Raw genomic sequence first — 15,021 nt, 5'->3', positions numbered from 1 at the left:
CCATGAACGTGATTTCCCCCAGAATTCCTCTAGTTCTGTCCTGGTGATCATATCCCTCCCTTCCTTTTCCTAAGATTTTTGGCTCACAGCATCTGAACTGTTTGTACACTGTGAAAAACGCCAGTCACTTGGTTTTAGAATTTTAGAAGTTTAATAGTAATACAATGGTTATAAAAATGGTAATATAATTAGAGTAATAAAAATTTGGACAATTAGGATTTAGGACAATACAAGGCAATAAAAACAAAGCGTTAGGGAGAGTCCAGGGTACCTCTTTCTGGTCAAAATAAGCCCGAAAAAAGGCACACGTTAACAGAGGATTAACCCTTAAAAGCAATAGCCTGTTGCATATTCATACATCTCATACACGATGCATAAATTCCATTCAAACACAGGATTCTGTCTGGTCAGCGTCAACTTCTTCCTCTTAATCCTGACGTTATCTTCAGGGATGAGAGAGGCAGGAAGAAGTTCGTTTCTTCTGATAATGGAGCAATAAATTCTCTTTCTCTGAAAGATTTGTGTCCTGTGGTCCTGCTATCTTGGTGCAAGTACCTCATTCCTTTCTTTTTAAAAAGTATCTTACATAGCACAGTTTCTATTTTAACATTATATTATAACCTAAAATTATATTTAACAAACTACTTAAGAAAATTAATAGAGCATAACTTTCTACATAACACATATAATATTAATTTTAATATTTGCGAAGAACCAATCATAAAGTACACATTTTTCACACCCACCTGATGCACATTACAGACTTGCACTGTCACCGTGTCAACTAGCACAGGAATATTTATGGGCCACTGTGTTATCCAAACATCAACAGGTATAGCCCAGGCAGTGCTTTTACAGTATAAATTTACTTTTACAGGTACAGCATTCTTTGCTTGTAAGACAGAAGACTACAAGATGAAAATAACATTACTATAAGAGCACCTTGCCAATAACACACCAGTCTACTCACAGTGGCAGAGCTCTCCTGGCATAGCGAGAGGACCTGATGTTAACCTAACACAACCATCTGAATAACACAGGGTAAACAAATCCTCTCTGATTCACCTGTGTTGTGTTCAGTGACTGTCTGGAGCACAAACACACCCATGCATGCAAGCAGCACCCCCAAATGAGACACTCATTCTTTCCTATAAGAGTATGTTGCATTGGGGTGGGGGGCGTAAATGCACAACTTTCCAGATGAGAGAAAGCAAACTGGAGAGGACATCCAGCTCCATCTGCTCTGGACTATTATACAGTAACAGGAGGCTGCTGTAAATGTCACCACACTACCTAGCAATTTTAGCTGCTAGTGGTGATTTTTATAGCAGATGATCTGAATGTTTCAACTGTACCAAACCCTTCCCAGTACTCTGTTGCCAGGGAAAATAAGCATATAACCACTACCGGTAGAAAACTTTACTTTCGACATGCAGCTCACCAGAGATACAAAAATCATTCTCTGAGCTTGGAGTGTTATCAGTGCAGTGCTGAGAAAGGAAAATATCAGTGACCTTCCAGAGAAAACAGAGCAATCTGGCTAAGGGAGTGTGGAACAGCAGCTAGGGGCAAAAGCTCAGTGGCCACGTTACTCTACTCTCTGATCACAGCTTCCTTGAAAGGAGCAGGAGGGTGCATTTTCTGCAAGGCTCTCTCTCCCCCTCCCTCGTTTAATCATCTTTTCTCACATGCCTGACATCAATCTTTGTGTGTCAAAGTTGCAAGACTGCCTTTACACGACCAAGCTACTCATACTGTACACTGTATTTGGCCAGCCCGCTCTTTTCCACAGTTCATCCAAAGGTTTCTACCCTAAACTTTCCTGAGGAGGCCTTGAGAGTAAGTTTTATGTCCTCTATGCTCAGGGAAGATTCCCTTCAATGAAAATGCTGTGAAAATAGCAAACTCTCAAAACAGCAAGTAGGGGTTGCGTGAAATTGAAGCACTGAACTGCACACAAGTGAAGCTGATTTCAGATTTCATGGTTCTGATGTCTTATTTATTTCCAAATGAAAACAAACAAACCCAGACAACTTAGAAATGTCCAAAACCAACCAAACAAATACCCTCAAGCTACCCACAACACCACCACTTTCCACGTCTTAATAAGATACCAGAGAAGTTCTTGGATATCAACAAAGAACAACCTTCTCCCCTGAGCTATTCACTCTCAGAGCTTTTCCATTCAGCCACTCTGTATTTTAGCATTCTCTTTTTTCATGTGCTGCATCCTGCTTGCTCATCTCTCCTAAACTCTTCAGGTTCAAAACCATAAACTTTATCACTTCACCTGAAGGATGGAAAACTTTCAGGTGCCACAGATTCCTTTTTGGTCCAGACAGCATTGCCTACATTCATGTGGGAAAACAAACACAAAGGCTATTAAAAAAGGAACTCCAGGAAAACACCAACTCACCCCAACTGATCTGAAATCACTTTGCCTATTCTGCATAAGTGCATTTAAATAGCGTCACAGCAAGAATTAAAGTAGACATTCCTCCTTTTGGCTATTTCTCCTGCTCCTGAATATTGCTGCCTACACCATCTACTGTTACATATCTGACAGATTTAAGATGTGCAGCCATGTGGAATGGTGGCTATATTGCATACAAAGCACCTTGGGCACTATAAACAATCATACACATGGCAATTATAAAAAAATCTAAGCATTCAAAATTGAAAAAAACCCCACCAACGTTAGGTTTAATTTAATCCACCCCCACAGGCCATGCAGGCCAGATTTTATTCACTATTATCCAGAGTTTGTTAATGCTCTAGATGGATAAATCCCCAGTGAGGAAGCACTATCTGGCAAAGGGAGACTGGCCCCCCCCCCCCACCCCTTTTCTGATGAGTTTGTTTTGTAACAGATTACTTAATACCAATCCCAGGACTCAGGGAATCAGTGTAGGCTGCATGCCCATTCCACTTCCCAGCTATAAGTAAATATTGAGCTGAAACAGAAGCCAGCCTAGACAAGCCTTAAATTCAGAAATATCAACCTTGTAATTATAGCTGTAAAATCTCTGAAAGCAATTGTCTATTTGGATGTGTTTTCTGTGCTCCCAGCCAGGACTCTGCTATCAGCTGAACCATCCTCAAATTCCATGACGACACAGCCGAGGAAGGTTTGATTCCTTGGCTCAGTCCAAAATTTTTCATGAACAGGCTGCTTTGCCTGGACCTGAAGGCACAAGATAGATATTATGCCCTGTTTTCCAGGGAAAAAAAATCAATGCCAAGTTCAGAAGACAGATGAGTATCTTCTACTGCATCTCCTCATGAGAACATCAATTCTGTCATAGAAACACAGAAACTGTCTTTGTTGTTACTCACAGCCAAGCCATTCCACATTAGATGGTTGTCTCATGCCCCTGGATCTAGTCTTGACTCAGACAAGACAGTAAAAAAATTTAATTAGGGTATTACATTTTTCTCTTTTACTGGTCTGCTTCTTAACCTAATGATCCAACCTGGATTAACTTCAATTCTGATTTCTGTTTACTTGTTTATACAAAGCTACTTCTTGCTTTTCTTATTCTGTTCTTTCTGAATGCCATTTGCTCTCCTTTGTTATTTGGGGCCTAAGGAGAATTCAGAGATACCTTATTACCCCAACATTGACCTCAGCATCCAATTAGCTGAAACCTCTGCAAGCAGCAGCTAATTGCAAGTTCAACTATGAGCTTTGGAATTCCAAAGATGAGTTTGGGAGCTGAACTTCTACCAGAACACTCTGACTGGCACCTCTGTCACCCAGTGAGAGCCTAGAGCACCAATTGCAGGGATGTTACAAAAACCTCTGCAAAGCAGGTAAGGACCTTGCCTGACTTTTTCAATCCCTGAGACAAACTGCAGTGCTTCCTCTTCCTAAGATGTGAGAAGTCTCAATTTGCTCTGCACCACTGGGCCCAGATTTCAGTACTGATTTTAGGGATAATTTAACTGGATCCCAGTTATTTTTATCTGGGATAACTAGGGATGCTCAGTCCCTTTAAAAACGTAGCTTCATAAGGCATGTGGTTAAAAGATGATACTACATCTAGCTGAAAATTAGTTTATAAATTGCAATTATAAATTGTAATTGTAGGGCAATGCTCAGTGAGATGACAGGGTGCTAGAAAATGCTAATGACCACTGGTCAGTCTCCAACAAATTGAATGTTTCTCTTAGGAACTCTTAACATCATAACACACAGGGTGTTGGCTTTATATCTACCACTTCTCCCATGAGCAGTTTTCTTATTGGTGTGCAGATAAGACACTTTAAGAAACTTGCTCTGGAGTTTTTATTATCTGGATTCTTTCACCTTCCAAATGCCACTAAAATCTATGATCAGAAACCAGCAGAATACCTCCTGTAGACCTCCTTTGGCTGCAGGGCAAAAAAGTTGTAAAAAAAATTATTTTTGGCATTTTGCAAAGTTTTTAGGTATTAGATGCCCAACTATTATAGAAAACTGAATTTAAAAATGTTTTGCAGAGTTTCTTGGGTTTGTGGCTTTTTACTTGTCCATTTAAAAACCAAACTATAGTTAAAAACTGATGTAAATAAAGCAACAGCATGGAAGAGATGTCCAAAACCAAACAAGTAATTTTTCTCACTCTTTTTATCACACTCAGCTATTTTTAATTACTTCAGTTGGTCAAACTGAGTGCTTGATGCAGACACCTGACACTAAGGCATGAAAACATGTTCCTCCTTTGACTAAAGTAACAGAACATATTTGGGTAACAGTATATGCCTTACAGTGATAAGCTACTTGCATGTGATCTATCACAAAAAAATAGAGGGGAAGTTCCAAAATACACATCAGCTTTGTGGTTATGTCAAAGTGTTTTGCTTCTCTGGGTGTCACTGAGTCTGCTGCTTAGGGTGGTTAATTGGAACAGGCTGAACATCCATTGGTCCCACAGGAAGTAAATTCACAGTCTGCTGCACATCCTCAAAGATGAAGTTCTTATCCCACGAATTCTTAGTTGAATTAAGGTCGCTGATGAACACTGCAAGCCGTAGGACAGAAAGGTGAGAAGAGGACAATGGTAGCAGAAAATAAGTCTTTAAATAGCTCATGCTTATTTTGATGACTGAGTGCATTTCCTGAGTCTGGGTAGTGATGCACTCATTCAGAAAATCTTAAAGGGGGTCAGTTTTATTACAATTGTAGTAAACCACTCCCAGCAGAAATATCTTATCAGACAGATCACCATCCTGCTGCTCTTTGTTGCTACTACTTATAAATAGTATGCTTCAAAATGGTGTGATGTTTGAGCAAACACATTCCCAAACACACGAGCAGCATTTCAGCCAGAAATCAACTGGCTCTTCAAATAAAATCCCTCACATGTCATTCAGCTAAGAACAAATTACAAATCAAGATATAAAAGCTTGTGGATTTTGGAAATGAAGCTGAAGAATTTTAGGAGAACCTTCATTTCTCTGCTTTCACTTCTTTTGACCGCTCCCCATTTTAGTTAATTGAAACCCAAACCCCCTTCCCCTCTGGAGACAGCCGCAGAGCAGAGTAAGGGAAATGTTCCATCCGTGGCAGGAGAGCCGCAGCTGTCCCTGGCGCTGTTCCAGCCGCTGTCCCGCAGGAAGCGCGGCCGGTGCCCAGGTAGGGGAGGGAGGCGGCGGGAAGAAGCCATTTCCTCCCCTGCCATCCCTGCTCCCGGCAGCCCAGAGCACGGGAATTGGCTCAGGAGTTTGCTGAGCCGGAGGCTCAGCCTGATCGATCAGGCAAGGCTCGCTTTCCAACACACTCCTGCCTGAAGACAGCACCACCTGTACCGACCAGCTCCGCAGCACCGTGCGCGCGCGTAGGGGAGAGAACAAAACCCAACAAAAGCAAGTAAACAAACAACCGAAAAAAATCCCAAACAACAAAAAACCACCAAAGCCGAGCGTGCCCCAGTCACGGCCGCTGGGGCGCGGAGGGAGGCAAAGAGGAGCCGCACGGCCGAACACAGCGACACCACCTCCGAAATCCCACCCGGCCGGCGGCCGCCATTTTGTACGGGCGTCCCCAGGCACCGCCCCCCCCGCCCGGGCTCCCCCTCCCCCGCCCGGCTCGGGAGCGCGCAGGGCGGCGGGGAGCGCGCACGCCGGGGGGGCCGGGCCGGAGGAGCCGCGGGACCCCCGGGTCGCTGGCGCCATCATGTACCGCTCCAGCAGCGGCCGCTCTGGCCCTTCGTCCTCGTCCTCCTCCCACCGCCTGAAGGAGGGCGGCTCGTCGGCGTCCCGCGCCTCCCGTTTCAGCACATCGGGGCCGGGGCCAGGCCACGGCCGGCCTCCCCCGCCGATGCCCGCCGCCGCTTGCGCCGCCGCCTCGCCGCCGCGCTCCGCTTCGCCCCGTCCGCCGCCGCTTCGCCGCCACCGCTCCCCATCGGGCCACCGCGGGCCCTGCCGCCGGTCCCCGTCGCCGCACCGCAGCCGGAGGTTGCCGTCGCCGCCGGGAGGAGCGGGGCTCGGCGGGCCCCGGGGCCGCCGGGGCAGCGAGCACGGAGACGGCGGCAGCAGCAGCCGGGTAAATACTGCGGTGCACCCGGGGGCTCGGTGCGGGCCCTGCCCCCGCCCGGCCGGCTGTCAGAGCCCCTAACCCGGCGCGGCCGGGTCCTCGCAGAATTACACCGGCCCCGGGCTCTCCCTGTGCTGAGGGAGAGCGGCAATTCCCCTCTATTCCTTAGAGAGCCAAATGGAGGAAAAAATAGATTTCCATTTTAAGTGATGTTTTCTCACTAGCTTCCATTGCATTTTTATTTGTCTTACTGGCTAGAGCCATTTTAGAGAAGGTTCGAAGATGGTACTGTCTTTTCGCTAAGGCAGAAGATGTCATTTTCCTCCGTTGAACACGTTGGGTTGTGCTAGTGCATAAATATCGTTTAACTTACGGGAATATAACTTTTTAGACAGCATGTTGAATGAGTACTTTGTCTGAATTCTTCCTGCTGTCACGGCGGGCGTACAAAGAGGGCTGTTACTGATTTATGTCTTTGAGAGGGATCCTTTGCTAGGCACCGCTTTGTAGCTGGGGCTGTGCACAGGGCGTCCCAGTTCTCGCTTTGTCTTAGCAAAGTCTGATTTGGGCAAGCTCTGTTTTGGTGTCTGTGGTGGTGGATGGCATCTTGGATGCAGACACCTTCGTAATAAATCAAAGTGTGAAGTCTTCTTTTTTTTTTTGCGTGAGTGGGATTGGCTCACCTAGGTTTTGTCTTCTTGCTCCTTGGTGCAGTGATTGTTTTGTCTGGTGACTCTGAGCTGTGGTGTATAGTACAAATTGTGCATTTGTACTACCGTGAAAGAAGAGATTTTCGTACTGGGGTACTCTAGGCAGTGGTTCCATGGTCACTCAGTCCAGCACACCTGCAGTTGCAAAGAACGGTGTACTCGCCTTTCCCTCTTGCTTTGCAGTATATTCTGCCCTCTCCCGTGTGCTCAGGCGTGGATTTGTGTGTGGCAGAGTGGGCTGATGTGAGAAAACAATGTAGCTGAAAATCAGTCCAACAAAAGTGTGTTATCTCCTGGTCCCTTGCCTGATGGGACACTCCCAAGGGAGAATGGGGATTGCCCTTTCTCGTGGTGATACAGGTTCTTACCGGATTTGTTTGGAGCTGCAGCCACTGAAGAGCTCATGGGTGATTGTATAGTGCCATTAAAATTCAGGTATTGGTGTTATTACCTATGAAAGGTGAGTTGCCCTGGAGATGCAGGAAGATAATGTGGTCTTGAACAGTTAAGCCTAGCCAGGCTACAAAACTTGCCTCTGGCCGTTTGTTTTCACGTGGTATTTCACCCTTATCTCCATCCTCTTTAGTTTCCTGTGTGGTGCCCTTGCAAATTGTATTACTAATAATATCCACGATGAAAATAAGTAGTTTTTAAAAAGAGGAAATGTTTTTCTGTCTGATTCATGTCAGTATGTGTTGTGGCTTGATGGACAGTTGCATGTTCACAACTGATGGGTGGCAAACCTGGGATACAGGACAGAACTTTCTTAAACTGCCATCACCATCACTCAGTCTCCCATTTCAGGGTATCCTCGATAGGCTGTGAACCTGTGCTGGCTGTAACAAAACTTTCAATGCTGACTGTGTTGGTAGTTCAGACTTGGAGAAATTTGATCTAGGAGTTTTGACTAGAAGCCTTCCACTCCCTCTTTGACGGGGGGGAACACCACCAGAAACATCCACTTTACACGAACATTATTTTTGACAAACTTTGCTCTTCTAGTGTTACTTTACACCCTCCTGGCTCAAGTTGAATCAGTCATCTCAGCAAATTGTTACAGATTGATGATTTTTTATTGCCAGTTCTAACTTCAGAGAAGGATTGAAAAACTATCCTAGAAATTAGGCGTGAGCAGGTTAGCTGATCATGTACTGATGAGCCAAATGGATTTTTTGTTTGTTTACAGGATTACTGCATTTAAGGAAAGCCCTTCTGTAGGAAGCAATTATCACAATAAGAGATCTTGAGACAATTAAATAGAGTTCTTCAACCTATATTGTGCTGACTCTTGCGTTTGCTAAAGCCCAGCGTAAGTAATTCTTAGAGTGTAACATCCACAATTTTTCCATGGAAGCTTTTGTCCCCCAACAGGTGTTTGACTGACAACTGACACTACTTCTTCAAATTGATGTTACAAAGCATAAAATATGTATGTAGGTTTGTTTTGTTTTTTAAAAGTACTGTTTACAAAAGTAGGGTTAATTAGAGAAAGATAAAAGCTGGGATTACGCTGTCATTTCCCAAAGAGTGGCACTAAATGTGATGGAAACAGAGCAGACAGCAAATATGTTGGGTTATCGTGACTGGTCAGGGTAAAGTTTTAATAAAATTTTTAGGATTTTATGTCTTAAGACCCTCTCTTCTCTTCAGAAGCTTGAGAATATGAAATGTGCAGATGTGGGAAGTTGCACAAATATATTAGTAAGTGGGATTTTGGAGCTGTCACAGAAAGGACATGAATTCAGAAGCCCAAGGAAGAGGAATTTAGGTTGCAATGAGGAAAGAGGACTTGAAAGAGGGGAATATATGCATAAGGGTGGGAGATGTAATATCTAGAATGAAGACACTGTTGGGATAAGGGCATGGGATGGAAATGGAGAAAATAAATTTGAGTACGAGTTCCAGGTCATTTTCCCTGTCCTATATATGAATTGAGGTATGAAAGCAGCAGCCTCAGAGATTTCTTACTAAATTTTCTTGTTTCTAGGAGTTGTTTTGGTTTCATAATTTGTTGTTGTTGTGGGTTTTTTTTATTATTATTATTTGTGAGACGGAGTACATGCATTTCCAGGTTACAGCATTGTTGCACGTTTTGTTACACATAACGGGATGCTGGCAGTGGAGCCATGTACTGGATGATCTAAGTAGGGATGGTGTTAGTTTCCTAATAGCTGAGGAAAACTTTTTGGTGATTGGAAGAAGATGGAGTGACAGCAAAGGTTTGGGGCAAGTACTGAGAAATGTAATGGAGGAGAGGAAGGTCAGGGCTTTACAGTGAGAGGTTTTGGCAGACTTTCATTTGCTCTTGCAAGGCTGACACATGCTGCTTTTATTTATCCCTGCTGATCTGCGTGCTTGTTCTTTTTAAAGGTTTGTTTTAGCTTCTTTGCTTTCTTGTAAGAAAATTGGCTGAGATTAGAGGACTGGAGCATGTGGGGTCAACAGAGGATGGAGAAATGACAAGCAGGTATGCAACCTGTTCAGTAATATGGCAGTGGTAACTGTGGTTTAGGTGATAGAACAGGAAGGGAGAAAAATGCAGTGCAGTGCATACATAGGTATGACTAGTGGTCGTGTTCAGTGCTGCAGATACAAAAACTTTTTAAAAGTGGAACTTCTCCAGTTTAAAAAAAATACATTAAAAAATCATAAAGTTCACATATTTACTGCCCTAACTGCTCTCTCTGGGCAATTTGTATAGATCAGTCACAAGCAATCCAAACATCCCAAACATTCTGAATGTAAACTATTTCTTTCCTTTGCCCAGAGTTTGTTCTGATATGTAATCATCACTTCTCTGTCTTCAGTGGAGGTGATTGTCATCTGTATGCCCACAGTCTTGATGCCTAGAAGATGGCCTTGAAGATAGTAATTTCTTGAGGCAGCCCTCAAAATTCAGTGTTACAATGGGCACAAGTCAGAACGTGTTTGTATGAGACACATGCACCTTGAATGTGTTGTATCTCAGCCAGACTGTTGCAGGATCATTTTGTGCTGGACAAGGCAGTTGGTCTTCAAAAGTAATTAAAGTGTGTTTTGATAAGTGCTGGGATTCAGCTTAATGAACAAGACAGAAATCACTAATATGTTAGCTTAGAATAAAGCTATATGCACAATGGATTCTAGTACAGATTTGTACTGCAAGGGAATTTTGTTAGGTAAACTTGTAAAAGAATTCTTTTGCTTTTGTTGGAGATTATGTACTGTTCCTTTGGTCTCTTGGAGGATTGAGCTGAACCTGCTGCATGCTCTCAGGGTGGTTGTGGACATTCAGTGTACCTGCTGCTTGCTGCTGCAGTTTTCAGCAGTAAAAACAGTGTGCAGTGCATGACTGGTTTGGCAGAACTGAAGCTGGTTCACTGCTTCCTGTTAGGCAGAATCTATGTTGTGTTGGTTTAAAAAAGCCAACACAACATAGATCAAGGATCTCTGTCTTTAGGCAGTCTTACCTGCTTTTTATGGAACTCCCCTTAACTCTGATCAGTCCTTTATTCTGTTGCTATATTTTAGAATAATGTGAGACATAACTAGTTAAGCATAATTTAGCAGTGATGGTGTTTTGTGTACTGTGTATGTGTACAAAGGAAGGTCTGTTCAGAGGCAATGAGCTCAGGTCTTCTCTGCTGTAGATTCTTCCAAGGCAACTTTATTTAGTTTGCTCTGGTTTATCTATACCAGCTTTAAATAATGGTAATGGGAATTTTAGACACCTATAGAAGGTGTTTCTAGTGGCATTGGTGTTTTTAGTATTATGTTGCTGAAAGCAGCATGAAGTGAGGAAAACTGTTAAAAACATCACTGCTAGGAAAATCTTTGTTTACACTGGTTCATGTTGTTACTAAAGTTGTAAAGGGCTAGAAATCCAGACACTTTATTCAGAAATTCCTGACACTGTTTTTTATGCAATGTTTATTTAGCTGCTTCTTCTCTACAAAGAAAGAAGAACAGCAGCAAATTTGTGACTTTGTGACTTTCTCTTTGGTTTTGCATCCTCCAAAATGGTGATTTATTAAATGTATTTTTGAGTTGAAAATTTCTAGGTAATTTAAATATGGAGCATGTTAGCACCTGGGATGAGAAGTTAAATGCAGTCAATACCCTCCTCTTTATTTAGTAACTAAATAGAATTGAAGTATTTGGAACAGTTGTTCTTCTAGTTTGATTTTTCACTTGATCCATCCCCCCAAGTCGAATTTATTAAGCAGAGCAGAATCACTTTCCTTTGTGTGGCTGAGATTAAAACCCCCTGATTGATGGGCTTGCACTCTCTCTTCAATTTACAGAGGCGCTCTCCGAGTCTCCGCTCTGAGTCTTCCCTGGAGCACAGTTTGCGGATCACTGTTGGCAATGACCGCTATTGCGTTGGCACGCCGGAGCGAAGGAGGCTGCCTGAGAGGCTGGGCTCACCTATTGATAACCTGAGTGACAGGTATGCTCCTCTGCTCGTGGGGATCCACCTGGGTGAGACTGCGTGGGAATGGCTCTCCTGGATGAGATCAAACATCTCATTAGCCCACTGAATCCCTGGGGAAGGAGGGTAAGCATGTAGTGATGCTTCCCAGGAGTATTCCCCCAGCCTCTCGCAAGCTGTGGTACAGAGAATTCCTGAACAAAAGTCTCTGCCTGTGTAACTCTAAACAGATACTTCTTTAATTTTGTCAGCTGCTTCTAAATCCCATATAAGCTAAGCATGTACATCATATATTGCAGGAGGGAATATGATGTCAATCCCTCCAGTGCTTCCTTCCCCTTAAGGGTGGATGTCACATGGAGAATCTTCATTTGACATTTCACTGCTTCAGCCACCTTCTGTTTCTTATGAACCTACCTAGTCCTTACTGAAAGGAAGGTTGTTTGTTATAAAGGTTGTGTAAAGCTTCAACTTCCTCATTTAATTGTCTACTTTCCTGATTTTTGAGACTAGTCTAGAAGAAAACTCGAAAGCAGCTTGAAGGAGATTATTAGTTTGACTTTAAAAACCTTGCAGAAGAGAACATGGTCAGACAGTCTCATACAGTATAAAGGAAGTGTTAGAATTCTTAGGATCCTTTGACTGAAATTGGAGAGAAACAGTTAATGGAGAGAATTCTTTTATGTTAATATACTTCACTGCTGTGAACAGTGAAGTGTAAATATTAGTAGATACAATTAGGAACTCTTTGCCTTCAGTAGGAGAACCAGTATAATCTGGTGAAAGAAAATCAGAAAACTGTGCAAATGATTAATTCTCTTTGTCTTGAATTGCAAAATTAAAGATGGCATAGCTTGTGCTCTGGAGCATACAGTTGCACTTTCAGCTCAGGGATAAGCATCCAGCACAGCAAAAACCATTACCACTTCCATTTTTAATGCAAATATCATCAACTGTTAAAAAAAAAACAAAAGAGAGAGAGGGAAGTGAGCAGAAGAAATGAATTTCCTGTCTTTCTCAGGTGTAAAGTTAAGTTTCAGCAGGTGTAGAAAACCAAATGAGAGTTTGGGTTTTGTCACTTTTGTCACTGTCACTTTTATGCCTTTACCTCAGTTCTCCTGGCATCAGTGTTTGATCTGTAAATCCTCTGTGCAGTCTGCAGTCTTGTAAATGAAATGAGTGTGTATGCTCAGGGAGAGTGCAGTGGTTGGAAGGAAAAGGAAGTGATATGTTGGGAACTGGCAATTCTCTGGCAAATTAGGTATGTTTGATGGCAGTGGATGGTGGTGTTTGTCCCATTGATTCATGTTCTCAGGTGAGATTTTACATTTAACCTCTTCTGTGGTGCTGATGTGTGGTTAGAAATAACATCAGGTATAGTGCAGTTTATTTAATGTAAGAGTGAGAAATCACAAAAGTTGACTTCTCTATTACAGAACCCATAGATGCGAAACAGAATGGTAAGAGTAGACTCCAGAGAAGGTTTAAAAGTGACATGAGTTAGAATGAGAAGATAAAGTGAGACCATGTAGAGTTTAATCATTAAATGACTTCCTTGTATTTGTAGTGTAAGTATACAAGAACTTCATGTTGTTACTTTTTTTTTTTTGTCTGATCTGTGCTGGCTGCACTTTTCTGAGTGTTGCCCATTGTCCAGAAGCTTAAAGTATGTGACAACCAAGTCACCTGTTAGCTTTTCCTGAATTGTCTAGGTACTGCTTCTGAATTCTAAGTTTCTTTACTGCTAGCCATTTTATTTGTTTTCCAAAGACACTTGGGTTTTGATTAAGAACATTGTTTATCAAGTATTTTTCATCATGTATTTTTTCCCTTCCCTGAGAGGCTGCTCTGGTACTGGGACACTGACTTTATGTCTATCACTGGGCTGTAAAATGGTCTTTATTGTTACTGCTTCTATCACATTTTTATTTTGTATGTGGTACGTTGTCATTCTAATTAAAAAAAAAGCCAAAAGAAAAAAGTGTTTCCTAAAGATGTCATTTCAAATTTTGAAGTAATTGGAGCAAATAATTCTGAATTTAGTTATTCTCAGCTATTTTTGCTAACTACTCTACTTTGATATTTCAAGCAATCACTTTGACACATTATTCTCTGTAATTTACAGGGCCTTGGGATGGTAGAGAGGTTCATTAGTCTATAAAGGAAATAAAATACCAAAGGAGAGAAATCAGGGAGGCTTTTAGAGTCTCCTGCAGCAGTAGATTTTCAGGATGCCCCAGGAGACTTTCGAAGGGTGTTTGTTCCCATGCAGGTCTGTCCTAAAACATCTGTAAGAGCTTACCCCATGTTTCTAGGGAAGTTGTGTCTAAATAGGCACACTGAATGCTGCTGGACTGTGAGGTCAAGGTCACCTGAGCAGCTTCAGTTTCCTGCTTGGACCAATAAATGTTTTTTTTGTCTTCCAGAATCTCAATCTGTCAAAGTGAAAAATAATAAATCTTTTTCTCTCTCCCCATCTTCCATCTGTCCAGCTCTCAGTATTTTTAAGACATTCTACTACTATCTGTGCTGGCACAAGCTCTAGAGAGCATCCCACCAATTCTTTCATCTGAGGTTGATGCAAAGGATAGACCAAATCACTGCAGAGACTTGGTCTGCATTAGGCTGTGTTCTGAAATAGCGTTTTTTGGCATGATATCAAGAGTAACAGTTGGCTGGAATATGAACAGCTCATCTGACTCCCTATTCAAAGACTGTGTATTAAAGTGGAGTCCTGTTGATTGCTGACAGCAGAATGCCACTATTTATTTCTATTTCTGTGTATGTGAATAAACATACCAAAAAGTAAATTACCTTACACTAGTTGTAGGTCTCTGAGGCATCATGTGTGTGTAGCCTGTGGTCTGTTTTCTGTCTCTGAAACTGCAAAATTCCAGTGATTCATGAATTCTTTGTTGGTGAAGGAATTGGGATGGTCACAGTGGTACCACCTTGTATACTCTCTCGAGGATGCAGTAGCTAGTAGTGGACATCACTGGCTGAAAGCATGCAAACCAATTAAGAGGGATGTAACTCTATTGGCCTGTATGCACAGAAAACATGTTTCAAAGAATTCTGTAAGGCAAGTAATAATTTTTCCCAAACGTGTATTTAATTTTCAGGTTTTAAATTTGCATTTTAGCTGTTCAAAGTGTACTTGGAATGTCTTGCTAATTTTAAATGCAGTAGATTTGCTGTTCTTTTCTTTCCAAAGTATGATTAAAAATTCCTGTGCTTTGTCACTGCAGTCAGTTTGAATTGTAGGCAACAGCTGTCAGACATGCATCTAAATAATTTTATTTACACAGCTGATTTATTTAAAATCAGCTGAAGGTATATGGTGAAACACATCTGTTACTCCATCAGATGTGTTCATGCAGCTT

At 42.3% G+C, this 15,021-nt stretch overlaps 1 protein-coding gene across 3 annotated transcripts in view; it reads left to right on the top strand.

The window, feature by feature from the left end:
* The first annotated feature begins 5,738 nt into the window (after positions 1-5,738).
* The window catches only part of ZNF318 (zinc finger protein 318), a 32,623-nt gene continuing 23,340 nt past the window's right edge, over positions 5,739-15,021 (top strand). For 2 of the 3 annotated variants that reach the window (XR_012579536.1, XM_074537325.1), the window contains exons 1-2: positions 6,048-6,526; positions 11,511-11,656. Coding sequence is in view for 2 of the 3 variants with exons in the window: in XM_074537325.1 (XP_074393426.1) it covers positions 6,158-6,526; positions 11,511-11,656 (515 nt within the window). In the remaining variant the exon portion in view is untranslated. Of the gene's footprint in view, positions 6,527-11,510; positions 11,657-15,021 lie in introns of all 3 variants that reach the window. The other variant, XM_074537326.1, reaches the window with a different exon arrangement.

Source organism: Zonotrichia albicollis, chromosome 3 (assembly GCF_047830755.1).
Source record: "Zonotrichia albicollis isolate bZonAlb1 chromosome 3, bZonAlb1.hap1, whole genome shotgun sequence".
Classification (NCBI taxonomy): domain Eukaryota; kingdom Metazoa; phylum Chordata; class Aves; order Passeriformes; family Passerellidae; genus Zonotrichia; species Zonotrichia albicollis.
The sequence above is the reverse complement of the archived record's forward strand: the minus strand, read 5'-3'. Positions and strand labels throughout refer to the sequence as shown.